This window comes from Fusarium musae, chromosome 3, assembly GCF_019915245.1.
Source record: "Fusarium musae strain F31 chromosome 3, whole genome shotgun sequence".
NCBI classification, from domain to species: domain Eukaryota; kingdom Fungi; phylum Ascomycota; class Sordariomycetes; order Hypocreales; family Nectriaceae; genus Fusarium; species Fusarium musae.
The window spans coordinates 806267-833345 of NC_058389.1; the positions used below are offsets into that span (position 1 = coordinate 806267).

The 27079-nt window shown below is 50.4% G+C and overlaps 11 protein-coding genes across 11 annotated transcripts; 5 read left to right on the top strand and 6 right to left on the bottom strand.

Moving 5' to 3' along the window:
• Positions 1-794: 794 nt before the first annotated feature.
• J7337_003725 (uncharacterized protein) lies at positions 795-2575 on the top strand (the record flags this gene model as incomplete). Its single annotated transcript, XM_044821435.1, has 2 exons — positions 795-1110; positions 1422-2575. 2 exons carry the CDS (start codon positions 795-797, stop codon positions 2573-2575), a joined length of 1470 nt encoding a protein of 489 aa, XP_044682768.1.
• A 1914-nt stretch (positions 2576-4489) lies between these two features.
• On the bottom strand, positions 4490-6290 carry J7337_003726 (uncharacterized protein; the record flags this gene model as incomplete). The annotated part of the gene is made up of 2 exons (XM_044821436.1): positions 4490-4699; positions 4917-6290. 2 exons carry the CDS (start codon positions 6288-6290, stop codon positions 4490-4492), a joined length of 1584 nt encoding a protein of 527 aa, XP_044682769.1.
• A 732-nt stretch (positions 6291-7022) lies between these two features.
• J7337_003727 (uncharacterized protein) lies at positions 7023-8285 on the bottom strand (the record flags this gene model as incomplete). The annotated part of the gene is made up of 1 exon (XM_044821437.1): positions 7023-8285. The coding sequence occupies one exon, from the start codon at positions 8283-8285 to the stop codon at positions 7023-7025; it is 1263 nt and encodes a 420-aa protein (XP_044682770.1).
• A 2687-nt stretch (positions 8286-10972) lies between these two features.
• On the top strand, positions 10973-14387 carry J7337_003728 (uncharacterized protein; the record flags this gene model as incomplete). Its single annotated transcript, XM_044821438.1, has 6 exons — positions 10973-11026; positions 11100-11320; positions 11375-11667; positions 11714-12892; positions 12945-13340; positions 13387-14387. 6 exons carry the CDS (start codon positions 10973-10975, stop codon positions 14385-14387), a joined length of 3144 nt encoding a protein of 1047 aa, XP_044682771.1.
• Positions 14388-14467: 80 nt separating this feature from the next.
• Positions 14468-16646, bottom strand: J7337_003729 (uncharacterized protein; the record flags this gene model as incomplete). Its single annotated transcript, XM_044821439.1, has 3 exons — positions 14468-14684; positions 14731-15320; positions 15369-16646. The coding sequence occupies 3 exons, from the start codon at positions 16644-16646 to the stop codon at positions 14468-14470; spliced, it is 2085 nt and encodes a 694-aa protein (XP_044682772.1).
• Positions 16647-17423: 777 nt separating this feature from the next.
• On the bottom strand, positions 17424-18446 carry J7337_003730 (uncharacterized protein; the record flags this gene model as incomplete). The annotated part of the gene is made up of 1 exon (XM_044821440.1): positions 17424-18446. One exon carries the CDS (start codon positions 18444-18446, stop codon positions 17424-17426), a length of 1023 nt encoding a protein of 340 aa, XP_044682773.1.
• Positions 18447-18998: 552 nt separating this feature from the next.
• J7337_003731 (uncharacterized protein) lies at positions 18999-19854 on the top strand (the record flags this gene model as incomplete). The annotated part of the gene is made up of 2 exons (XM_044821441.1): positions 18999-19291; positions 19341-19854. The coding sequence occupies 2 exons, from the start codon at positions 18999-19001 to the stop codon at positions 19852-19854; spliced, it is 807 nt and encodes a 268-aa protein (XP_044682774.1).
• A 127-nt stretch (positions 19855-19981) lies between these two features.
• On the bottom strand, positions 19982-21558 carry J7337_003732 (uncharacterized protein; the record flags this gene model as incomplete). Its single annotated transcript, XM_044821442.1, has 2 exons — positions 19982-21355; positions 21406-21558. The coding sequence occupies 2 exons, from the start codon at positions 21556-21558 to the stop codon at positions 19982-19984; spliced, it is 1527 nt and encodes a 508-aa protein (XP_044682775.1).
• Positions 21559-22055: 497 nt separating this feature from the next.
• On the top strand, positions 22056-23336 carry J7337_003733 (uncharacterized protein; the record flags this gene model as incomplete). The annotated part of the gene is made up of 3 exons (XM_044821443.1): positions 22056-22158; positions 22212-22440; positions 22487-23336. The coding sequence occupies 3 exons, from the start codon at positions 22056-22058 to the stop codon at positions 23334-23336; spliced, it is 1182 nt and encodes a 393-aa protein (XP_044682776.1).
• Positions 23337-23535: 199 nt separating this feature from the next.
• J7337_003734 (uncharacterized protein) lies at positions 23536-24486 on the bottom strand (the record flags this gene model as incomplete). Its single annotated transcript, XM_044821444.1, has 1 exon — positions 23536-24486. One exon carries the CDS (start codon positions 24484-24486, stop codon positions 23536-23538), a length of 951 nt encoding a protein of 316 aa, XP_044682777.1.
• Positions 24487-25275: 789 nt separating this feature from the next.
• TIM50 (mitochondrial inner membrane protein required for protein import) lies at positions 25276-26890 on the top strand (the record flags this gene model as incomplete). The annotated part of the gene is made up of 2 exons (XM_044821445.1): positions 25276-26229; positions 26276-26890. The coding sequence occupies 2 exons, from the start codon at positions 25276-25278 to the stop codon at positions 26888-26890; spliced, it is 1569 nt and encodes a 522-aa protein (XP_044682778.1).
• Positions 26891-27079: the final 189 nt, after the last annotated feature.

Consider the following 27079-nt stretch of genomic DNA (forward strand, 5'->3'; position numbering starts at 1 on the left):
AACAATGAAAGGCTTCAGATATTTTATCATGAATTCGGGAGTAATCCTTACTAACTTGGTCCTATCCCCAGATCTGGAGATCTTGATCGAGGTTGGTAGGCCATCTTTACAGGCCTGTTTGCAACAATAGGTGGGTGACTATGCAATGTGAGTTAGAGCAATTAGGCATTGATTCTATTTGTACATCAAAGGCCCCTAGGTAGCCAATAGATCTACTGTTGTGTGTTTTGTGTGCTAGTGAAGGGGGCATCTCGCGTATATAACATCTAGCAGCATGGCCAAACCTCGATCCTCCAACATATCCCCTTTATACACTCAACATATATCTTATCACTTTCCAAACATCTATATACTTATATGAATCTCTATATGTTCCAAAACTCCCCTATTCTCATGCAATAGAGTGGTTTCAAACCCAGTGCCTCGTCGACACTGCCATGACAGGGCGAGTTTCCTCTTGGGGTCACTCCTGGGGCACACCTGACCTCCTACCTCAAGTCGTCGTCAAGCCTGAGGCTGCCTTGCCCTAGCCCATCCGCACCTTCAGCGATTCTTGTTATTTCCCCGACAACGGACCGGGCTAGCCTTCATCTTCCCCTCTTCATATCTTTTCTCCTCCCCCGCCTTCTTCCGCCTTCAACCATCTCCTTTTCATCAGTATTCACATCCTCCTCAACTCACAAACAAAACTAAACACATCACCAAACTTTCATCCCATTTCCTTCTAATCTTCCTTTCTGTTGCTCACTGTCACTCAACCCCACCTCTCCACTTTTCCCGTCGTCTTTGCCGCCATGTCTTTCGTGCGGGACGCAGAGATGCAGCATCTTGCGCGGATGCAGCTTGACTACATCACTGAGAGACTCTCACAGAACCCAGAGGAAGATGAACCGCCCGATTTTGTCAAGGACGCGTTCGCTATACAGCGCTACTTGGAACTAGTTGCCTCCGGGGCCGCAGTGTTCGATGAAGAAGCTGTTAATGCTCAACTAAACAAAGGCTTCTCTGCCCCCGAGTATGATCTCCCAGGGCTTCGCGCTACATCTCCTTCGGCCATGGCACCTACTCGCCGGGTCGATGGACTTGTTACCGCTGCTGCTGGCGCCACGGGTAGGCAATAAGAACGCACCCAGACCATCACATCACTGACTCTGTTCCTTAGACGAGTTTTGTGCAGACGGACAATTGGACATCGTCGAAGTGGATGACTAGGAGCCCCATTTGACTGATTCCACTACTGCCACTGTTGCCTCTATTTCCGACTCTGCCAGCGAGATTGGGAACGCGCCTTCTCATGGTACTCCTCCTGTTAGTTCTGTGGAAGTCGCATATCAGAATGCTTTCGCCCGTCTTGATGCCGCTCTTCAAGGTAAAGCAGCATCTGCCTGTGTAATCCAACTTCCTTACTAATATTATACCAGATCAACATGATTGCCTTGAGGACATCTATTCCGATGACAATGCTGGTGCTCCTCCCATGGCCCTCTCGGAGTCGGAGACTGTTCACTCAAACAATAGCAAGGTCTCAAAGGTCACGGAAACTGCACTTGCTTTCCTCTCCCAACGGGATGTGGGTCACATAATTGAAGCCCGAGCACAGAGTTCCAGTCAGTCTATCTCCTTCCGAGAGGCAGAACATGGCACCCCTTTAAAGAACTTGACTACCCGCAATGTCGAAAGCGTCAGCATTGAGGCTACATCTCCACCACCAGCAACCCACCTCCACCACAATGAGGTTGATGAGGGCCTCATTTCTTTTGATGAGGACCCCACTCCTACCGGCACTACCTCGACTACTATCGCAGGTGTTGCTCCTCCTACAAGCACTTTTGCTAAGGAGTGGGAAGAGGCCGAGAGTAGCAAAATCGCGCTCGATACCTCCCCTACCACCGACCACTCTGTCGAGTCTGAACCCGAACCTCCGGTGAAGACTTCTGAAGTTGTCCCCTTCTCCCCCAGTGGAATTACTTCAGCTCCCGATGATGAGTGCACTATCCCTGCCAAGCCACAGTGCGCTTCTGTATCCATCACCGGTGACAACACACTTATTACTGTAACCGATGTCCGCGAGGATAGCAACGGTGTCAAGTGCTTCAAATGTGGCAGTAACTCTGTTGAGAATGCCATCATTTGCTTTTGCAAACATCAGTATTGTGCTGATTGTCTCAACGACGTGGTCAAGACTTCGATTCATGGGCCGACTCCCTTCCCTCCTGTGTGCTGCGGAAATCCAATTCCTGTTGACATCAACTCTTCTATCTTCAATAAGAAGACTTTGTACGATTTCCTGGGAAAGAAATTCGGGGCATCTGATGTCGGTGAACAGGGTAACATCGGTGAATCGGACGATAAGTCACTTCCCTCTCCCCATTCTCCCACTTCTCTCCCTTTTACCCCGACTACCCCATCTGCTCCTTTCACCCCATCTACCCCATCCGTTCCCTCTCCCCCCTCGCTCTTGACCGAGGAGAAAACGGAGTACTCCTTCAATGGATTTGGTGAAGAAGAAGTCGGCAATGAAGACACCAAATGCCACGTGTGCCACAACACTATTGAGAAAGGCTTGTGTAAGTAATAATTTTTTGCAGCAAGTACCACACTAATAAACCCTGTTTATAGATTGCCCCGAATGTTGCTACCAATGTAACAACAGCAGAGCGGACTGCAAATGCGATTGGTGGGATGGCCGCCAGCGCCGTGAAAAGGACATGACTATCATCAAGGCTCCAACCTTGCAGACTGCGAGACCCCAAGTTGCACCCTTTCGGGGACAAAAGAAGCAGTTTGGGGGGGTTTTCGAACGCAACCCTGGAACCCACCGTGCCTTGGCCCAGATTGGGGCTTGCCAGCACCCATTGATGAAGCAAGTCAAGTTGTCGGGTCGATGCTTTGACTGTTACCACGTACTGCCTACGTTCCTGTGGCAGTGCACACGCTGCAAATATTCAGTTTGCAAGCATTGTGGTATGAAGCGGGGAATATTCTCCCACTGATGTTTCTTTGTTGTTGTCACCCCGTTGATGATGAAAGTGTTCGGGGGTGTATCGATAAGTTGGTGGGGATGGTATGTAGGGTGTAAGAAGTCACGACGGCGATGGGTGGGTGATGATGATGTGCTGGTTGTGAGAAGCAGTCATGGTGGTGGGAGAAGGTCGCGACGATGAGGTGTGATCCTGTGTGCTCCAGTTTGCTCCGGTATGTTTTGTCCATGTCAAAAGTAGAAATATTAGTCTGTAATATAGGAAGAATATCGATGAGTTATGTATTTAAGTTGTGTCCCATTAGACTACAGACCTTCGAGGCGGAGCCTGGTCAAAATGCTAGAGCGATAGCACAGCAGTGTGAGCTGGACTGTCCACTGCCAATCCATGTATTTTTATCTGTGACAAACTGTCTGCCTGCCGAGAGAATGATGTCAAAAAAAGAAAGTGAATGTTTTCATTTGGATAGTTGCTAAAGGGAGTGCTTGTCAATCTGCATTGGATGTTTGTGTAGTGCCTTTGTTGCCTAACAATGGAAACGCTGGCACTTTACCTTGCGACATTGTGAAGAGGCTGCACAGCAAGTATCGGATAAGATATGCTCCAGCCTCTTGGCTAGACTGGCCATACAAATCTCCCTCTCCTTCTATTTTAATGACGGTCCCAGGGATATATGTTCAAGTTCGCGATCGTGTTTGGATCTGAAGAGCATCCTGACGCTTCGGTTACAGCTTGTTGGGTCATGGTCAACAGTCGCCGATGAAGCATGTACTTTGCTCACACTAGAAGACTAGGCCGTAGTCAATTGAGAAGCCCTGTTTCATGTCAGGTTAGACGAGAATGTCAAGGTAAGGTGCGCGATGCGAGCATCAGCTGTCAGGTCTAACAACTCAAACCAACACTCCCAGGGAAATCCGGAATGTCATATGGTGTTTTTCTGTGGAATGAAAACATGTAACATGCGCATAAAGAATATTTGGATGAGTACCAGGTAATTTCAGTGCCTTTTACCTGCAAGTGTCTTCTTCCATAACCCGTCATTCGGCGTCAAAGTATGGTAATAGCAACACCCTGGTGTGCTAAATATGTTGAGAAGTTACGATGTTTCAGCAATTCCCGTGGCATACAGAAAGAGGAAGAAAACATTTATATTGGCCTAATTGACTACTTTTGTAGGAGAGTGTCTAAACAACGAACTCAGTGGTAGTGGACCGCTTACTCAGCCAACGAGCGGCTTGGGTACACGCCTCCTGCCCGACGCAATCGTACACTTCTTCATCATCGTTATTTTCTCATTGTTGTATTCATACATTACTATTACAAAGCACCATCGAGTAACATCCTTGGGGTGCGCTGTGCAGCCCCTTGCTCCCCTCAACACCAGCCTTTCTCCCACCCAAACCATCTCCGATCTGCAGACCAATATACTCCAACACGCAAGTCTCCTCCGGGCCTATATGGGAATCATTCCGTAAATAATGGCAAGCCTCGCTTGCCTTTCGTAATCATCATGCCCAGCCGCCGACTGTACCATTCACCATGTGCGTGGTATAAACACCGTAGACCGCGTTGGCAATCTGGGTGAGGGTAGTGCCCTCTAGAATCTTGTGGAGAAGCACGGGGCGAGAGTCAGCGGCACGGTCTGGATCGAAGACCGACTTGGTGTTGATCTTATAGATCTCGTCATCAGAATGAAGAGCGACAGTTTCATCTCGTTGCTGGGGTGTTCAAGGGAACACCGCTGGTCCGCCGATAATCAGCTGCCTCGCAAACCTCCCCTCTAGTTGCGATAATCGTGCGCAATCCAGCCGTTGATCTGCGTGACAGCGTCTGGGCAGCCATGGCAGACACGCAGGGTGCAAGCTGTACACTCGAAGGTATGGGTGTTTTCCCTCACGACACACTCTACAGCAGCAGCCGGGTCCCATCCTCTACCAGTCGTGGTCGCACATCATATGTGGGAGTCGAGGACGGTTGACATTGAGAGCCGCTGGGGCAGGCTGCGGCGGATCGCCGCGTTGGTTTGTTGAGGGGCTGGATCGACATCCTATTCTTCACAATTGCAATTATCATATTCTCCACCGCAGTCGTAGCAGAACTCATAGCCGCAGTGACAAACTGCGAGGTGTAAGTCAGTAAGTTTCCAAGGTTGGAGAGTTGGTTCAGAGGCATACTTATATGGGTGCACCCATCAATCTTCTCGATGAGGTGACGGCAACGAGAACATCGCTTCCAGCCTTCGCTCTCCGCAAGGTCCAAGGTCTGGTCCATATCCACCTGTTTCTCACAAGCACCGGTATGTCCCTTATCCTTGCAAGTGGCGCAAGTGACCTCCTTGCAAGCAGGACACTCTGCCTCGTCCCCGTAGCAGGGTTTACCACTATCGGATGTGTTATTGGGAGGGATGAACTCGAGGCATTGACGATTACTACAGTACGTCCGATTTATCGTCCTGTGCTCAAGCAATTTCTCGCGGTAACGTTGCACGTCGCTCTGATGCATATGCGCCTCTATGGCTTCGAGGGGGATCTCTTCATCGCAGCATCGGGCGGGGAAGTGCGAGGCGAGCGAGAGGGATATTTCGAGGGTTTGGATGAGGCATGGGCGGCAATAGGCATCCCCGCATGGAAGTACTTGAAGTAGCGTGACTGAGAGGTCTTCTGTGTAGCAGGCGGTACAGTCGCCCGTTTCTATTTGGGCAGGCTCTTGTGTCGCAGAGTCTTCGGGGGCGGCGAGTTGGTGGCTCTGCTGCTCTGTCTCTCCACCTTGTTCGTCATCTGATACGCCGTCGGAAAGAGGGTCAAGCATGTCTTCTGAATCGCCTTCGGCTTCGTCGTCAATAGTCATGTCGTCGTTTGAAGTGTTGTCGTGGCTATCTGACTCCCCATTGTGCTGATGCTCCTCTATGTCTTCTCCAGCCTCGAAGTCTGAGAACTCGTCAGAAAGGTCATCGAGCATATTTTCAAGATCCATGTCGTTTGCGCTATCACGGTCCATTTCAACGTCCTGGTCTTCTGATTCCTCGGAGTATTCTCCAGATTGAGAGTCTAAGTCTCTGTCAGAGAGGTCATCAGGCATGTCACTCGTATACTCAATACCTTCAGTGTCCACATCCATCTCGTTGTCAAGGTCCTCCTCGTCGTGTGAGCTGTCATCTTGGGTATCCGGTTCCTCGCCGAGGTACTGCTCAGATGTCTGCTGGTACTGTCGATCTCGCTGGCTACTCGCTTCATATGCACGCCTCACTTCGGCGAGAAGCAGAGCTTCCTCAGATGAGGTATCCTCGTCGTAGTCCTGTCGCGCGTCCATGGCGGAAGTTGGCGGGAAGTTACAAGCAAAAGTTGTAGGCGCTAGGGGGGAAATGAATATCGCAAAGCAGGCTTTTCCAAATTTCAGGGCTATAGAAAAAAAGACGAACAGGATTTTCTGGTGAGCTATGGAGTTCTCAGGCAGCCGGCTTGCAGTGCTGAGGGCCAATCGTGGTTCATACTTCTTGTACAAAAGTTTATAACAGGGACACAAAACTCAAGCATACCTTAATTCGAGAACTATCCGTTAACTTCACACTTTAACAAGGACTATCAATGAAAGCTTTGTCACTCAAGTACGTCCGTCGCCTTTTATCCAAGGCCATCATTAGACACATCTCGGGATCTCTTTGGCCGTCTTTTGCGGGCTCTCAACACTTCACTCAGCACTAACACTCGAACCTCAATGGGCGAGGAGACGTGCCATCCTTCAAAAGCATGAACATCTACTGCCATCTGGTCTACTTGTATCTTTGCTTATTCTCTTCTTTCGGTTGTCTTCTTTAGTAGCGTTGGGGACTTGGCTATGATGGGAGGAACCCCTACTGGATGGCATCAAACTGCGGGACGTCAGGCCCAAGGGACAATAAGATTCAGATAAATTGATGACAATCTGGTATCGCTTTAACTGAATTTCTATAAGCTTACTTTGGCCCTTCTATCCAAAGACCTCGCTTTCTCCCACACCTCGACGAACCCTCAATGCCAAACACCCCCCTCCCCCTTCAATCACTCAATACGTAGTCCTCGACCTCGGCGCTAGAACACCAACACAGGACCAAAAGTTGAAGGGCCTGTCCCTAGGATCTGGGTTGGAAGGGCGAGAAATAGGCTCCTTACTCACGTATTCAAGAAATCCGCATGCAGAACCGAGAATACACCTAATATTGTCGACCGTCACAAACATCACGTTGGGCTTGATATCAACCTCGACCAGATCCTCCTGCCCATACCGATAGAACACCTTGCGATCCCTCTTCCACCGCTTCGCCTCCTCTTCCGCCTCCTGCTTCGTCTTGCATGTGCGGCACGGGCTGAACTTCTCGTCGATAAGCCAGAGTCGTACTCCCCCCAGTATCCGAGTTACGGTGAGGTGCAGCAGGAGCAGGAAAAGGCCCCGTCGATTATACATGGTCTTTGCTTCTGATAACCTCATCGTCGGGTTGTCGTGTCGCGTGATGCCATTCGTGAAGGCATAGTCGTACACGAAGCCGATGTTTCCCATCACGGGGGAGCCATCTCTTGTTGGGGAGATGGCATTTTCTCGAAAGAGTTCAATCGCGTAGTCTTCTTGTTCTCTGTCTGTGAGATGGTATTGAATATCAAACATCCATCGGTCGTCCTCCATGATGAAGAGATCGCTCGCCGGGTGGGTCGCAACAATGTTGTTGTACATGCCGTTTATGTTGGCTGTGTACGCGAAGTCTTTGTACCATTTGTCTTTGCATTGAAGGTAGTCGTTGTCCGTCAACATGCTTTTCTTCTGCCACGCCGCCTCCATCCTGTACGGCTCGCGAATCTCCACGGGTATTGTTTGCCGGTCTTGCAACATGGTGATCTTCATTTCTTCCCAGAATTTCCGTCGAAACCGTCGGCTAATCACCCACCTAGACTCCTGGCAAGCTTTCCATAGGCCGTAGTCCCAATGGACAACCGATTTCAGTCCTTCAGGGCAAGTCGACATGGATTCGCACGCCTTCAGATCGGCATCGGGATAGAAGTCCGGCCGCATTAGGGCTGGCGATCCAAATAGCGGCGGACTCTTGTGGCCAATGTCACTCATCTCCAGAAACTCTGGATGTTTATCCCAAATATGGATTCGAAAACGATGTGTCGCATTGTAGTTCTCCCGGGGTTGCGGACGCAGTGCTGCCTCCCAGATCAGGAGTCTGGCATCTTGGTGGAGGCACGGAAACCAGAGGAACTCGCAATCTGGGGCTTTCTTCGGGGCCGGCCATGGCTCATCTGGCAAAGCCAGTGCGCTCATGTTTTCCATTGTCAAAGTTGTCACGGGTGGTGAAGGTGAGAGAAAGCTCGTTCAGCCAAGGTGGGGGGAATAACGTATATTTAGACATGGTGATGTGTCCTTTGATCAGGGCTTTGGGCGCCTTTAGCGCACCAAACTCAAAGTCCGGCTTTATTTATCGTGGTGTTGAATCGGATTGGCGGTTCGTGGAAAGTTTGATAGTGGCAAGGCACCGAGAGACTGTATGTTGAGGGGTTTGGCTGAAGTCGTGATGTCTAACTTTAAAGATAGTAATGGGACTAATCATAAACTATCACGAAATAGATGATGATGAGGAATTTCTTTTGATTTACCTATCAAGTCGATTTCTTCCAAAAGTCGGACTTCCCACGTGTAAGGAGGGGGAAACCGTAAGCTCTTATCTCTCTCCCGTCTCCAAGCAACAGATCGCTTGAGGCTATTGACCTCAGGGGACGGAAGCAACGACATCCTCGGCTAATCAGCAACTTCTCCAAGTTCAGAAACTCATAGAAGGATCTCCTCGTCAACGGTTGTTGTCTCGAGTTTTCAAACTTCTCCTCTCTTTGGTGTGCCGTCCAGGAATTGACTGAGAGGGTGATGTAAGGAGAAGAAAGGAAAGCGTAATGCATGCCAGGAAATTCGGCCAGACCATTCCGAGACCTGATGCAGGAGCTGAGGGGAAAGTGACAAAGTGGAGGTTACATCCAGGCAGGGAGACTTTGTTATTCCACGTTTGTACAGAAAGCAACTGTGATGCAAACAATCCAACAAAAGAGATTCAAGAACTATGAAAGTATCTTGCTCAATATTACAACTATCTCTTTTAGCAACGATAATAATATCTAGGTAGGTTAGAGATTGACCCACACAGAGCTAGTCTATGATCTGATTGATATCCATCTCCCCCTAGTCAGGAACAGAAGACTTGGTCCCCAGCCGATTCCAGGCCCAACAAGGCTGCAGTAAACACAGATGAAGCACGATAAACTTCGTCTGATCTGCTGATCAACTGCAAGAAACAACAAGGGATGCTTCTGTGCCTTGGCCATAGCTTTTCAAGTTTGCGTCGTAGTCAGAACATTCTCGTCAGTCTCTGTCCCGGAACCCCTATTCCGGAAACCTTGATTCAGCTTCTTCCCTCACCTCGAAAGGCGATCCCTAATCGGGCAGTTACTGTTTACGCATCTGAAAAGGAGGTACTGAGAACTTGACTTGGCAGTGACCTCCAAGACTTGAGGTTGCTTGATCCGTATTGCCGAGCCTGGCAAGCATTTCGTAATGGAAATTCGGCTCACTATTGGATGGGTGATATTGCAGTTGAGGCTGCAAGATGCCTCGCTTAGGTTCTACCAGTTCCAAGGGATGATCTTGTGTCGCAACTGTTGGTCGAGATCAAAAACTCTATCTCGGAAATCCGGCCTCAGTTGACACGGCAGTTCCACCAAGTTCCCCGACGTAACCGTTTTATCCTTGGCGTTAGATTTAAAGAGGACTAGGCGGCAGTTTCTGCATGTTTCACCGGTAATAACATATCAGAGTGACAGATCAACTATACCTATCAGGTATTTTCCTCCGATCTCATTCGTGTCAACGTCGTCAAACACGGAGGACCCGATTTTGAGGTTAAACTTTATGTCTCAACCGACAGGGATCAAGGCGTGAGAGAGTTGGTGCCCCAGCGGGATTACAGGCCGAATAAGCGGAACCCCCTAAACGGGCATATCCGAGTGAAAATCTCTGAGTCGATCACCACGATTCGTTGTAGCCGAGGAGCCACCACAACCACAATCCTTGGTCATAGCAGAATACTCGGGATAATAACGTACGTCACTGTCTACATTTTGTCACCCACAAAGTCATATGAATACTGTACCCGAGCTGAAAACAAGGGTTTGTGATATTTGGATCTGCAATACGTGGAGATTTCGTAAACCTGTGGTCTAGACTCTGGCCCCCTGTCCTTGGCTGAGCACTCGATAAAGCATTGATTGGCTCTCGTTGCAGAATGCAAATCAAAACCCTTACAGCGAAATCTCAAAATCCCAAAATCCCCCCCTTCCGCTCTTCATCGTGAAATTCTTCGGTTGAGACAGAGACACAAAAGCCACCATCGGCTAATTCGCCAAGAACCCGATGTGATAAGTGATTGCCGACGTAGGAGGACAGAATAGGAAATTCGAGTCCATACCTCCTCCACTGAGAACCCAAGCTTCAGGGCGTTGATGGGGTTGACAGGTAGACCAGTCAGTCCCCTAAAAGAATTGGGCTTACTGCGCCGCAATGATCGCTACAAGACTCCCCGCCCTGTCCTGTCCTGTCCCGCTCGCCGCCTCCGCGTACCTAACGTTAGCCTCGTCTCCAATGCCGTCTTTCCAGAGGTAGCCCACCCACTTTTTGTTCAGTTCAATTCAATCCCTGAAGGACAACGGGCACAGACACAGACACAAGAGAAACATCCCACTTTCAACGTCACTTCGACGACTTCATCTCGATCATCTCCGCCTCGCCTCTTGATAGATATTGTCCTCTATATCCCATCCATGTCTGTGGCCTCGACACTCTCAAGCTTCGTTGCGAGGTGACGAACGATGCGGCGACGCATTCTCATCGTTATCTCCAAGCTAATCTGAGCCTTAACTGAACCCTCCATTCTCTCTATCCATTGATCTTTGATTCACGCCCAGTCCAAGCCCAACATGGCCGCCGATTGGCATTCTCTCGTCGCAAGAACATCGTTTGAGCTGCCAGTTGTAAGTTAAACTTTTTCGTCAACTCTAACTCTATTTTCCACTCCAAACGTGGCTGATGATCATTTACTTCCAGGAGGGCGATGACTCTCGGGTTGGTTCTACGCGAGATGGTTCCAGTGGCGGTACTCTCAGCTCCAACAATGCTTCAAAGTCGTCATCGCTACAATCTCTTGTTGGAACATTTATTCCCGTCGTCATTTACTGCGTCGTTTGCATCTTGTTCTTTACCTTTTTTCGCAGGAAAAGCCCTCGAGTCTACTCGCCTCGGGCGATACCCAGCTTGCGCTCCCCTCAGTAAGCAGCAGCGAATCTTTTCAGCTCTCGCTCAATTGCTGACAGCCTCTGTAGCACGCCCATACCGCCACTTCCCAATGGCTGGTTCAACTGGATCAAGCCGTTCTTCAAAACACCAGATACCTTCGTGCTTAATCATGGCTCTCTCGACGGGTTCTTCTTTTTGCGGTACCTCAAAGTCCTGCGAAACACGTTCCTTGTGGGCATGCTGATTGCTTGGCCAATTCTCTTTCCTGTTCACATTACTGGAGGCAAGAAGCTCACCCAATTGGACATATTGACAATTGGCATGATCGAGAACAAAAAGCGCATGTTTGCTCATGTAGTTGTTGCCTACTTGTTCTTTGGTAAGTGCTCAAACGACAGAGCTCAATGGCATCGCTAATTGGTTAGGCTTTATTCTCTTCACCGTTATTCGCGAGTGCTTCTATTATATCGGTATTCGTCAAGCTTACCTCTCATCTCCTCACTATGCCAAGCGGCTATCATCCAGGACAGTACTCCTCACCTCTATCCCTGAGCGATACCTCGACGAAGCTCGGTTGCGGAAACTCTATGGCGATTCTGTAAAGCGAGTCTGGATCCCACGCACTGCCAAGGCCCTCGTCAAATTGGTGGAGGAACGAGAACAAACAGCAATGCGCTTGGAAAAGGCAGAGATTGCACTCATCAAAAAGGCAAACGTGGCTCGAAAGAAGCAGCTCGGCAAGAATCCGCCATCAACTGTATCCTCCGCCGAACCATGCGCCGGACCATCCTCTGGAGATTCGAGTTCTTCATGGAGGACTGAGCCCAGCAGCGAGGAGCCCCGTACGAGCTCCCCGCGACGTGTCGAGACATCCGAAACCCACGTAGAAGAGACCGAGGAGGGAGGAGTCAAGAAGCACAAGCCTACACCTGATGTGTCTGAAAGAACTAGAACCAGCTCCAACGCCCACGATATTCTCGAAAAGTCCGCCGAAGACCCCGAATACGTCCACCCTTATGGCCTCAACCCAGATCTCCCCGATGTGCGGGGATCAGTCGCCGCTCAATGGCTCTCCGTGACAGCCAGACCCTACCATCGCCCACTGCACAACTTCTTTCGGCGAGTCGACACTATTCGATGGTGTCGCATGAAGCTGAAGGAACTGAACCTCGAGATCTTCAAGCTTCGACGTCAGGTTCGCCGTGGCGATGGACAGACGCTTCCTGCTGCATTCATCGAGTTCGACACGCAGGAAGCTGCTCAAGCTGCACACCAAGTCGTCGCCCATCATCGTCCTTTGCAGCTCGCTCCTCGTCTCTTGGGCGTTCGACCAAATGAGGTCGTCTGGAGTGCTCTTCGCATGCGCTGGTGGGAGCGCATCATTCGGCGTTTGCTCATCATGGGCCTCATTGCCGTTGCTATCATCTTTTGGTCTATCCCATCTGCCATGATCGGTATCGTGTCCAACATCAAGTTCTTGAGTGGCATTGTGATCCTCAAATGGATCAACTTACTGCCCAGTCCTATCCTTGGCTTCCTTCAAGGTTTTATCCCTGCTATTGCTCTGTCTTTCTGGATGTCGCTTGTCCCGGCAATGCTTAGGTGTAAGTCTACTATTACCGATCCCTTGTTGCACCTACTAACTAGCTCCCTTAGTCTGCGGTGTCCAAGCAGGGATTCCCTCTTTGGTACTGGTCGAATTGTTCACCCAAAAGGTCTACTTTGCTTTCCAAGTAGTACAAGTCTTTTTGATCACGACATTGACTTCGGCCGCTTCCGCCACGACAATGCAAATCATCCAGCAACCAATGTCGACGCCCAGTCTCCTCGCCACAAACCTTCCCAAGGCGTCAAACTTTTACCTCTCTTACATCCTCGTCCAGTGTCTGGCCATTGGAGCTTCTGGTCTCCTACACATCTTCGAGCTAATCAGGCACCACGCATTCGGTAGAGTGGTACAGAATCCCAGGACTCGCTTCAATGTTTGGTACAACCTTCGTCCCCCTCGCTGGGGTGGCATCTTCCCGATTTATACAAACATGGCGTGCATTGGTAAGTCGTACAGCCAATCATCCCCTTTCCATGCTAACATTCCCAGCCTTCTCTTACACAGTTATCGCTCCATTGATCCTCGTCTTCGCATGCGCCGGAATGGCCTTTACGCGCCTCATCTACCGATACAACATTCTTTACGTCTTCGATTCCGAAATGGATAGCATGGGCTTATTTTATCCCACCGCCCTAATGCAGCTCATCACAGGACTCTATTTGGCTGAAATTTGCATGATTGGTCTCTTTGCCCTAAATCTCGCCTTCCCGCCTATGGTGCTGATGCTCATCTTCCTCATCTTCACGGTCATCGTGCACATGTCTTTGAGAGACTCGATATCGCCTCTGCTGCAGAATCTCCCTCAAACATTGGCACTGGAGGAAGAACTACAGGAGCAGGAGAAAGCCGAGGAAGAGGCAAAGCTTCAAGCGGCTGCCGAGTCGGGAGAGGCCAATGGCGGAACTGCTGCCAGTTACTTCGATACAGAACAGAACTTTGGAGAAGAGGAATTCGAGGACGTGCCGACAGATGACGAAGACGATCAACTACATGAGGGACCACAGAGCTCGAGGGCCGTCGAGGGCGCAGGCGGTCTGAGATTGATGGCCACTGAGTGGATAAAGTCAAGCACCAAGGAGCAATTGAAGAAGGAGGTGCAAGAGTCAGGAGTTAAGAAGTTCTTGGACAGATGGATTCTCCCAGCACCTAGGTCGAACCCGGATCAACCACCGTCCTTCATCCAGCGATTCTTCCACCCCGAGATCTACGAGGACTTTATCGCCTTGCGCAAACTAATTCCTTTCGAAGAACTCCCCGACGCAGACTACTCCGGTGACGAGAAGCTATCTAATTACTGGCCTCCTGAGCTCTGGATGCAAAAGCCCGTCTTGTGGATCCCTCGCGACGAAGGTCGTGTCAGTCGCCAAGAAGTCGCACACACGAGAAAGATCACGCCGATTACAGATGTTGGAGCTTCACTGGATGAGAAGGGACTGGTCGTTGTCGATGTTGAGGCTGCGCCGTTTCCCAGGATGAGACTGGTGCACTGAGCGAGTATGATATACGATAGATCTTGCCATGATACCCTCTTTTGCATATAAGCGTTGGATGATATTGCACTTTAATACATTTACAATACTGACGATTTCGTCCCTGGTGTGCTGGTGACTTCGCCGTAGTATGCCTTGTCGTTGGGTTCGCGACCGAGAAAGTTACTGAGACTTTTGAGCTCGGGTTGACTTCCTCCTGGTTGAAGAACAAGTTGGCGATATCGTAGACCAGTCGCCTTGCCCATTGGATCAGATTTGAAGTGGCTAACCCAGAGGTCGGTCGCGTACACCTTTGATCTGAGGCGTGTTAGCAACCCAATCATCACTGCAGGTGGTGACTTACAAGGCATAAGTGAAGTACGCAGCATCATACGCCCTGAACGGATGCGCAAACGACGCCTGTCCAATACTATCCGCCCTTCCCAACCCCATTATCTCCGTCTTACTCTCATTCCACAACCTCGTCGTATCAACCGCCCTCCCCTCCGCCGCATTATGAATCGTAAGATCGAACAGCGCCAAAAACACCTGATACAGCATCCCATGCGCACCATTAACATGTTTCGTTCTCGCGATATCCAGCGCTAGCTTCTCCGGTAGCACCTCACCAGGCCTCTCACCCTCATTCTTAGCGTTCCAGAAGGCTAAGTACTCGGAGGACAGGTAGGAGTAGTGTTTTCCTAGGCGCTGGAGCACGGAGGGAACCCAGATCCAATTCTCGAGAAGAATGCTGGGGATCTCGACAAAGTCGCGTGCGCAACCGTGTTGGTGGTTGGTGTGCGTTACGAGCTTGTGGATTGCGTGGCCGAGTTCGTGAAACATTGTTTTCAGCTCGGAGTGGAGGAGGAGAGTTGGCTGGGAGGGCGTGTGGAGGAGGGATGTTGTTAGTGATGAAGAGGGATAATGGCGTTTGTTGTCTGATGTTACGAAGCCCTGAGACCGTCAGCAGATACCTCCGTTCGTTGTGCTGGGGAGACTTACAGGTTGGATGAGAGAGCTATGCGCACCAGCGTATTTCCCCTCTCGTGCGTAAAGATCAAGGTAGAGATATCCAAGAAACTCACCACCTTGATCTGCAGCATTCCACGCTTCGTAGACAGTTACATCCTTCTGCCAAACCGGCGCGTCGGTGGGTATGAACACCATCCCAAAGATCTCCTCAAAGATGTTCAGCATACCCTTTAGACTGTGGTTAACCTCAAAATACTCCGAGATAAGAAGTGAATCAACAGAATATCTCTCTTTCTCCAATATCCTCGCATAGAACGCCCAGTCCCATGCATTCAGCCTCTTCACATCATCTCCATCCTCATCAGTGCCGTTATCTCGAATATAAGCCTTCTTTATCTCAAACAACGTCTTCATCTCTTCATCAGCAAGGGGCTTCAACTCTGTCCTCAATTTATTCAGCATTTCCATCACACTCTCAACACTCTTTGCCATTTTATCCTGCATTTTGAGCTCGGCGTGAGTCTTGAAGCCTAGCATTCGCGCCGTACTATTGCGTAGTTCCACGGCGCGCTCAAGACGAGTCACGTTCTCGGGGAAACGGCTTTCTTTGGCGATGTTGTATGCTTTACGGGTTTGAGCGCTGGTGGCGTGTTTCATTATTGAGATCATGTGTCCTTTTTTGAAGGTTGCTTTGAGGAGCCCGTCGTCGTTTTTCTTCATTGCGTCGAGAACAGATGCTGGTACACCGTTGAGTTGTTCCCGCGTGAAGAAGATACCCTCGTCGGATTCACTAATCGTCTTGCGCGCTGCAACGAGCACTTCATTTCGTTCCTGCACAGCAGCTTTGTACTTCTCTCTCACATCCTCATCCTCAATCCCCGCCCCAGTGTTCTGATACGCTCTATGCGTCTTGAACAAGGTATACGCATCCTCCTCTCCCAGCTTCTCCTCCCCACGCTGATGTTTCTCATAAACAGCTTTAACAAGAGCAGCTATATCTCTCCTCATAAGTGCCTCAGAATTGGCTTTGAGAAGCATCTCTTCCGCTGTACGCGATGCATCGCGGAGGTCTTTATCTTCTGACACGGAGCTGAAGAGACGAATGATGAGGGTTTGTTTAGATACCGCGTGATCATCATTTAGTATGGGCGTAAGAAGGCTTGAGAATGTGGCGGTTGAGGGTGTGAGGGTCGATGAGAGGTTGTCTTCGAGAGTGGTGGTTGATGAAATGAGGGATGATGTTTGGGATAGGATGGTGGAGGGTGTTGTCGTGAATGAGGGAGGTGGCTGTGGTGGTTTATGAGACATTGTGTGAAGATTTTGAAGTGTTATTTTTGAGAGGAGGGGAGAGAGTCGTCGTGGGCGAGTGGGAAGAAGCAGCAGTCTCATGAGTGATGTTGTAGATGTTGAGTTTTAGAAGCGCCAAACTGCGGGGCTGGTGTTTGCTGAAGATCCATCATGAAACGATCAAAGGATAAGACCTCAATATTGCTCTATATACAGATATTATACTGTCTTGGATAATATGACCTTTCAATTCCCAACCTTGTATTTGTTTCCCTGTCAATTGTTGACGCACAGGAAACTCTCAACCTCCTTCAAAGCGTGGTACTCAGCGCTGATTCTATTCCCATGTTGAGAACATTAGGCTAGGTTGACGACAATCACGAAACTCCTCCAGCACAAACAGAGATATTGTGAATATTTACACGAAAACTCTATTGCCTCTATTGACTCTATAATATTATCCAATTAATCGAACTCAAACCAAACATTGTTTTGCATAAGTGACACTATTATCTCGGTCGTTTTGTGTCCATATGTTTGGGCACCATTTACCCTACATCCTGCGTTCTGTAATAACAAGACGCTTCATTCTATAGCTTGTACATGACATTACGGCTGGAATGATATTCAACTAGAGTGGGATACTCAATTGCGTCTTGTGGCCAAGTTGTTTGACATCGTTTCTCATTCATCTCAATCGCATATAACTTCGTCGTCGTCTAAACTGCCCCACAACCGTCAACACCATCGCTCATTTTTACAACCAACTGTACAGCCAACCCAGACACTTCTAACATTCTACTGCATAACCAAGACGTTCCTGAACCGAGGCTTTCCAGCTTGAAGACTCTCTACCGCATCCTGTACCTTATCCAAAGGATACTTCTCAATCATGCACTTCACTCCGTGAATCATGGAGAATCGAAGAGCCTCCTCGCTATCAAGTGCATGACCACTAGGCCAACCAACAACACTCGCACCCTTCAAGACCAGCGGCACCGTATCAATCTCTGCTGGCCCAACAGGCGCAAGACTAAGTAGCTTGCCCTCAGCAGCGAGACCATTGACGAGTGGTGCCACAGCCTTGGGGTTGGGTGCTGTTTGCACAATGATGGCGGCACCACCAAGCTTGGTAAGTTCTTCAGCTGGGTCGCTCTTCTTGGTGTTAATATAGTGATGGGCACCGAGTTGCTTGGCAAAGTCTGCCTTATCATCGCCTGATGAGAGAACAGCGACTTCATAGCCCATCTTGTTGGCGTATTGAACAGCAAGATGACCAAGACCACCGAGACCCTGAATCGCAACGAGGTTTCCCTGCTCAACATGCAACTTTCGGATGCCATTAAAGACAGTGACACCAGCGCAGAGAAGAGGAGCTGCCTCAGCAGGATCCAACTCCTTCGGGACACGAACAACAGCCTCCGCTCTCAAGAGCACATACTCGGCAAACCCACCATCCTGGCTGACACCGTTAATTGCCTTGTTATCGCACATTTGGAATTGGGCGCGCTGGCACTGTCGGCAAGTTCGGTCATGGCCTCCGTGCCAGGGTCCACCAACGCGGTCGCCGTTCTTGAAGTTCTCAACGCCCTCGCCGACTTCGACCACGTCGCCAATGATCTCATGGCCTGGGACACGGGGGAAGACATCGCCCATGTGGCCAGCGCCAGTGGCGACGTCAGAGAAGCAGACGCCGCAGGCGAGGACCTTGGCGAGGATTTGGCCTTTGGAGGGGTGTTTGAGGGGGACGTCACTGAGAGTCCATGATGCGTTGGCTTTGTCGAGGACGCAAGCCTTGTAAGTCTGGGGAAGAGAAGACATGGTTGGTGTTTAATTGATCGATGAGATTGAGATGCTATGAAACTCTCAACGAGGAGAAAGCATCAACTTATATACAACAGCCCCTCCCTCAACGACCAAACCTCAAAGAGCATCTACACTAGCGATGCATCATATCTTGCTAAGAGTGCAATTGGCGATTGGCTAACTCCGGTCTCCGATAAGGAAAGTTCAGCGCATCATGGCAAACGGAATAAACTCAACTGTCGCAAAGATCCGTGTGTCATTGGACAATTCCCGGACTTAGGGCGGCCGACAATTGCATCACTAGCACCTCAGCCGTTCCGTTCTTGGTGTTGATCTCGGGCATGTGTAAAGCCGTACATGGGCGTCGGAGATGCAGTCATCAAATTCTTCCAAAACCGATGGCCCCCTCATTGGTCTGTAATTAGTCCGAAAAGTTGGGATGATCCGAGAGCTGGAGGTCAAGCCACACGTCAGCCACACCTGAAAATTTCCCCCACCATCAATTTAGTTCGCGATGCGCAGAGCTCCAAGGAACCGCCGTAGATACTATACGTTCCTTACCGCAAGATGCCTCTCGACACATCAACATACTCATTAGCGCTTCTGCGCGTCGACGGCCGAAGATGGAACGAGCTCCGTCGTCTGCATGCGCAGATCAGAACTCAGGATGCTGCTGACGGTTCATCATATCTTGAAATGGGCCATACAAAAGTCATGTGCATCGTGACAGGTCCCTCAGAGCAGCAGGTTCAAAGACGTGGCGGACAGCAAGCTCCCCGTGACACGGCAGCTATCAACGTCAATGTTGTAGTAGCGGGCTTTTCGAGCGTGGACCGGAAGAAGAGAGGGCGCAATGACAAGTACGTTTCTTGCTATAAGTGAAAGGCTTTGGACTAATCATTGGTTTAGGCGCATACAAGAGATTGAAACGACGATTGCGAATGCGTTTTCTTCGAATTTACATACACACCTGTTTCCTCACTCTTCCATCACAATCTCTCTTCACGTTCTATCGCAAGACGGATCCCTCCTCGCCGCTCTTCTAAACGCAACGACTCTCGCCCTCATCGATGCTGGTATTCCAATGACAGATTACATTGCCGCCTGTACAGCTGGTTCAACATCGACATATGCCGCCGGCGACGACACAGCCGATCCTCTCCTAGATCTAAACAACCAAGAAGAGCAAGAACTACCATTCTTGACGGTCGCGACACAGGGTGATGACGATCGGGTGGCAGTACTCGTATGCGAGAGTCGTGTGCAAGTCAGCAGATTGGAGGGAATGTTGGTCGTTGGTGTGGATGGCTGTAAACAGGTGAAGCAGTTCTTGGATCAGGTTGTTAAGGATAAGGGTGCTGAGATGGTCAGGGAGGGTGCGGTGGAGAAGAACGATGCTATGGGGATGGATTTGGATGATTAGATACCATGTGCATTGGGTCATAGAAGTGTTTTGGAGTTATTTGTTTCATCTGCTATATGGCAGGTATGTCTTCGCTATCAAAGCTATAGTCACAGACTAATTGTAAGATTCAAGGGATCCATTCCCCTTACAGCTCCTCGTGCTTAATCTCCTCCTTGGTCTTGGGCTCAGCTTCAGACTCGGCGACAGGTTCAGCTTCCGGCTCAGGGGTCTTTGCCTCGGCCTCAGCTTCGGCTGGAGTCTCAGACTCAATCTCAGCCTCAGTCTCAACCTCAGTCTTGGCTTCCTTAGGACCATCAGTCTCAACCTCGGGTTCGGGGTCAGTAGCTTGAGTAGACTTCTCCTCAGTCTTTTCGACAATAACACCCTCGGGGATCTTCTTCTTGGCACCCTCGCCCATGCGAATAGCATCAATCCAGTTCTCAACGCTGGCGAGGCTAAAGTCGCCTTCGTACTGACGCCACCAGTTGCGGCGAGTGTTGATAGCGATCAGGTTGACCTCGTTCTTGAACCCAAGAGCCTTGGGAAGAGTAGAGGCAGCGTCGCTGTCGGTGGGAACAGCGATGATGGGGAATGTCTTTCGGCCACCGTGAACGTACTTGGTGTTGAGGTGGGAAAGCGAGTCGACTGCCTTCTCACCAGCTTCACCGGGAGTGAAGACGAGAACACAGGTGTGAGACTTGGGAGCGAGACACTCCTCGGCGAGCTTCTCTAGACTAGAGATAGTAGAGATAGGAATGATAGTGGGAACTGCCTCGGCAGCCTCAGTGGAAGACTCGTTTGACTCAACTGGCTCCTCCTTTGCAGCCTCGGTGGCCTTGCTCTTCTTGGCGCTCTTAGCGCTCTTGGACTCGGCCTTCTTGGACTCGGCCTTCTTAGGCTTTGAGCTCTTGGTGTTGCCAGTGGCGTGAACGGGGTTAGGCTCTCCAGCCTGGGAGAGGAACTTGACCATATCCTTCTTAGCCATCTCACCGTCGTAGACAATAGGATCCTTGCCTTCACCCGGAATGAGAACAAGAGCGGGGAACTTCTCAATGCCAAACTTTTTAACCGCCGCCGTCTCCTTATCACGGATCTGGGCCACTGAAATAACATCAAGGAAGTCAATGGCAATGCTTCGAATCAAAGCGCTTGTCGTTCCCTTTGAAGTGAAAAGAATAGCCTTGGGCTTATCACCCTTGAGGAAAGAGTCAAGATCCTTGTCGCTCACACGCGTAACATGGTTGTTGATCTTGCTCATGACAGCCTCTTGAATAGCACCTGCAGTTCGTTGACCCTGATAGTCTTCAACAACAGGGTTACCAGTCTTCTTTCCAGGACGAACGATCTTAAGAGTTGGGAAGCCCTGAACACCCATACCACCACAGAACTGCTTGTTGGACTCATCGTCGCAGTCAATAGCAGCGACTTGAGCGAGACCATCGAGGTTCTTGGCGGCCTTTTCATAGGCGGGCTTGAGGTTCTGACAGTGGCCGCACCATGGGGCGTAGAACTCGACGATCTATGATGTGTAAGTGGCGATAGTCGATAGTGATGAGATGAAATACTCACAGAGGTGTAGTTGGACTTTGCAATGAGCTTATCGTAGTTGCGAGCGTTGACCTGAAGAACAGGTGAGTTCTTGGTGTAGATGGCAGCTTGAGCCTCTGGCAGAGCCGCAAGAGCAGCTGTCAAGGTCACCAAGAGCGAGGTGGGGTTAGGCATGGTGAAGTATCTCTCCAGTACGATGAACAATTAAGAGACAAGATTCAGTTGTATGGAGGCGAAGGAGAAATAACTTCTACAGTGTCCTTGCACTGGAAAAAAAGAAGTTATAGTTGCCTGTTGGTCCTCGTCAAGAACAAAGTGGCATCTTCTGGAAAAGGAAAGGAAGAAGCCACGGTGACAGACGTCCCAAAAAGTGAAGCCAGGGTCTCTGATTCGACGGCTTGAGCTAGAGCCACAAGTGGCGTGAGCTGATCGAATCCGGGGAACCAGTGGCTGTGCGCCGCTAACCTTACGTCAATGCTAGGCAGACAGGAAGAGGAGGGAGGAGTAGGGTTGAGAGAGGTGGGGTGCATGATCTCCAAGACAGCTTGCTTGACTTGACTTGACTTGACTCGACTTGAAGTTGGCATTAATCTGCGCCATCTTGACTCGACTTCCATTCTCTACGCTCGCAACTCCAAAATTACCTGGGGATATTAAGATACGACATCAACATGGCAGAACCTCTTCCAGCTGCGCTCAAAATCCCCGAAGTCAGTCGCTTCATCAATCGCGCAAATCAGCTGAGAAGCATCAAGCCCGCCATCGCATACTGGTGTACGCAACAACCACAACCCTCAGCCAAGACAACTCCTGATGACGTTTCTTAGGTGAATACCATGCTGTCAACCAAATCGTGGGAAAGAGCCTGCATACCACCGACGACGATACCTTTGAGTTCACAAAGACATTGATCGAGCGCCTCGAGGCTACAAAGACGGAACGAGCTGATGATGATGCGATTGTCGATAACGCTGCGGGACAAGCTTATGTTGAGCAATTCGCTCAGCAGACGTTTGAACGAGCTGAGCGAACCATGCGCGCTAACAAGGTGACGAGGTATGTCGTTTGCTGGCGTTATAAAGGCAAGACTAACGAGTTGAAGACAAACTGCCGATACATTCGACGCTGCTGCGACGTTTTTCGACCTCACTCGCGAATGGGGAGAGCCTGATCCCGAAGTCGTCAAGAAGATCAAATTCGCCAAATGGAACGCTGCTCGAATCCTAAAGGCCATTCGTGAAGGAAAAGATCCCAACGAGACGAACCCCAATGCCCCTGAGCCTGAGCCGGAAGTTGCTCTCGACCCCTCTGATCCTGAAGTCCAACTTTTATCCGGAGCTCCTCGCGCTTCGGTTGAGGATGCGCCAGACGCTGGAGAACCTCCTAGTGTTCCTACATTCACGGATGCGCCGCCTAGAATCCCAGATGATCCTGGATATTTCCCTCCTCAACCTGAACACCAGTCCCAAGCGCCGGAGCCATTCGTCCCATCGCCTTTGAGTCAGAGTCCTACGCCAGGTCTATCTGGTGGTCCTCCTCCTCCGCCACCCGTTGGTCTACCACCTGCTGTGTCTCCTGTGCCAGAGTCCCCAGCACAGCCTGCGACACAGATTCCTCCTCAACCATCACCTCAAATTCCCACCAAGCTTCCCTCACAATTTGCTCCTCCCCCGCCTGAGCCATTTACCCCTTCAGCACCTCCATCCTGGACAACGACTCCGAGCGCTCCTCATCCTGCTGCTTCAAACCCTCCACCTGTGATTCGCCAGGCCCCTGCTCCTCAGCCGCCAGCTCCAGCGCCTGTCCAGACGACTGGTTTCACAACAGATCAAAGGGATATTAACCAGGCGCAGAAGCACGCCAAGTGGGCTATATCCGCACTCAACTTTGAAGATGTGCCCACTGCAGTTCAAGAGCTACGCAATGCACTTCGAATGCTCGGTGCGCAGTAAGACTAGTTTGTTAGTGTTTTGGATTCACGAAGCATAGATGAGAACGATACCACGAGTTGAAATAGCATTAAAGAGCTACTATAGTGTTCATCTTATGAATAAAGCTAAGAGTATATGTGTTATCTGCTGCATACCAGTTTAAAAGTCCGCTTCGTAAATCTCATTTGAGCCAAAGCTCTCCATCGTAAGAATCGTACACTCAGGCCAAAGCCAGTAAACCATGAGACTCGTATCCTGGATGAGGGAACCCTTCAGGGTAGCCCACCTTCTGAGTCTCATCTTCTTCGTCAACAGATGTGTCGGTCCATCCTCTCTCAGGGCCCCATTCAATGGCTAAACCAGCTTCGTTGACGACGCCCATGAGGCCTTGCATCATATCACCAGACTTCTTAACGCTAGTCCAGCCGTCAAACTGGACAGTGTGAACAGATGGTAGGGCCTCTATAACATCAGTCAGAAGATTTCGGCTGAAGCCCTCGTAGAATCCATCTGAGCGACGCCAACCCTGGAAGATGTTGTCACTAGGGTCACACTCCACAAACACGTTCAGGCGCTCGACGTCGACACAGTCAGAGAGCCCCAGCGCGGGGTTAACGACCCATCCCCTGGGCGGCGCATTCCATCCGGGGCCAAGTCGCAACTCAAGCGATGTGACGCACTTGCGCTGCTGCGGCTTAAGCCTCGCCAGGAGAGGCTTCTTGCTCTTGAAGTATTTTCCAGGGTACGTCGGAAACAATCGAAACGTCCGTGTGCTATAAAACGCAAAAGTCGCCTCATCATGAACCTGTCTGCAGACGCGCATAAGGCCTAGTTTCTTATGCACGCGTTTATAATTCTGAGGACCGAGATCTAAAAGCTTATCGACATCGTCAAAGAAGTATGTGTATATCTGAATGCGCACTTCCGCGGGCAGTGAGAGGAAGTGGAATGGTGTTTTTGGGACTCGGCGTTTGGGGCGGAGAGGAATGAGAGGGACGTCGAGTGTCAAGTCGGCGATATTGATCTTGTTGACATTTTCTTCTGTGACGGCGGGCGCAGGGTCTGCGGGGGGTGCGCTTTTGGCGGAGGGCATCACGATACGTATTGAGCCAGCTGGACGAGAGCTCAGCGACGGGCGAGACGCTGAGCTCTTGCTCGATCGTCGGGCCATGGTGAGTGGTTGTGAGTATTAGGTGGCAAAGAGGAGAATTTCGACGATAATGAGAATTGAGGTGGGTAGATGGGACTAGAGGAGATGACAACGGGCGTATGCTAATGGCCTAATCTTGAAGGTTTCGTTTAGTTTGGAGGAGTGAGGTTGATCATGAGGGTGGGTATCATGGTGCAGAAGCAATCGATGAGAAAGCACTGTAGAACGGCGGCGTCAAATTGGAGTCTCGGGTAGCTAGTCGGAATAATCGGGGACTACTTGGATCGTGGCGAAAAAAAGGAATATCTTTTGCAGAAGAGAAATTCTTTGGCTATAGAGAAATTGTAGGAAGATTCTCGATGGCACAAGCGAAGCGATGGAAATGAGATGAGAATAGAGAAGCGCTAGCACTGTTAAATATCGTCTTCTTGGTTGAGAATGTCATCAACTTGAATGGCCATTTCACTGAGCAAGGGTCTTTACTGGGCCTCATGGAGGGGTTCATGATCGGAGCTGATGTCCCGACTTCACGTGAGCGTCAAGAAGGATATGACGCCATCGGCCTATCAAAAGTCCGTGCTACTGAGCACGGCTAATCCGCGGTGTCTTCTCTCAAGAAGCTCCACTTCGGACCAGAACCGTGCGATTTTTTTCCACGGCCGACGACGCCATGCCATTCTATGGCGGAGTATCAGACCAACTTCGTCAAGCTGCACGTCAACGCCTTAGGCCATTGAAGTTGGATCCTTCACCATCGAAACCGCCAAACAGCCCCTTCAACTACAGCGGTTCAGCTCCTCTCCCTTCGCTATGCTGTCCAGAGTAGCCCAGGCCTCGCGCTTGGGCTTGATGACAGCTCGTCTGTCACGGCCCGTCGCATCTCCCTCTCTCCGAGCTCTTCCCGCCGCTGCTCCTCAATTTGCCTCGCCATGGCTCCGAACATACGCCAAGAAATCCTCCTCTCAACAAAACAAAGATTCGAAACAGAAGCCTCCACAGGCGCAAAACGATGCTGAAAATGTCGAGAAGCCTGCGGAGAATGACGTCGACAAGGCTGGCCAGAAGTCACCCGAGGCTCCGAAGGAGGGGGAGCAAATACCTTTCCACAAGCTACCCGATCTGACACAGGGTATTCCTTCGACGCTGTTTGAGGAGATGGGTGGTGATAAGAAGAAGGAGCAGAAGGAACTGCAGGAGATGGAGGAGGCTGAGTCGAGTGGTGGGCGTGAGCGATCGGAATATGTCTCTACTTCTGAGCGAAATCGCAAGTGGTGGACAAGATTCATGCTTATCACAGCTGCTGCCGGTGGTACTCTGAGCGTTCTTTACATGGGCCGAAACTGGGAAGACACCATCGAAGCTGAGCGTCACTCTGACATTCCCAACGGCCCTGGTCCTGGTCTGTGGTGGAAGCGTGCCAAGGCCCGTTTGACCGAGTCCGTCACTTACTACCAGGAGCCTGCATTCGAGAAGCTCCTCCCCGATCCCGATCCTACGTTCGAGCGCCCTTATACTCTCTGCCTGAGCTTGGACGACCTGCTTGTTCACAGCGAGTGGTCCCGTGAACATGGTTGGAGAATTGCAAAGCGACCTGGTTTCGACTACTTCATACGGTATCTTAGTCAGTACTATGAGCTGGTCCTCTTCACCTCTGTGCCTTTTGCTACTGGCGAGCCTATCATGAGGAAATTGGATCCTTTCCGATTAATCTTGTGGCCCCTCTACCGAGAGGCTACCAAGTTTGAGAATGGAGAGATCGTCAAGGTAAGCGTCCTCAATAGTCATCAGTGTTCTTGCGCTAACAGTTTAGGACCTTTCATACCTCAACCGTGATCTGAAGAAGGTCATCATCATCGACACCAACCCCAAGCACGTCCGCAATCAACCCGAGAACGCCATCATCCTTGACCCCTGGAAGGGCGACCGAAACGACAAGGAGCTAGTCAACCTCATTCCTTTCCTCGAGTACATCCACACTATGCAGTACGAAGACGTCCGTAAGGTCATTAAATCCTTCGAAGGCAAGCACATCCCCACGGAATTCGCTCGTCGTGAAGCCATCGCCCGCAAGGAGTTCCAAGCCAAGCAACTCGCCCACAAGCAAAAGCACGGCTCTGGCGTCGGTGCCCTCGGTAACCTCCTTGGACTCAACCCTAGCAATATGAGCATGATGGTCTCCCCCGAAGGCGAGCAAAACCCCGCCGAGGCCTTTGCGCAGGGCAAGATGCTCCAAGACGTTGCCCGTGAGCGCGGCCAGCGCAACTACATGGAGCTCGAGAAGCAGATCCGCGAGAACGGCGAGAAGTGGCTCAAGGAAGAAGCCGCCATGATGGAGGCGGCTCAGAAGGAAGCTATGAACAGCATGATGGGTTCGTTCAGTGGCATGTTCGGCGGCGGTGCACCACCTCCTGAGAAGAAGGCCTAGAAAAGGGGCGCCCGCTGAGTGAGGTGGCAAGCACATCTCCACTAATTAATGTCTTGTAATTTTTTTACGATAGGGGATCTCTGTTTACAGAATACCATACTTCAGATTGGGAAGAGAGATCTTATAGAAAAAGCATGGAGGGATGCATCCTTGATGATTTGGGGCATTTGGTGTAAGAGTGAAGAGGGA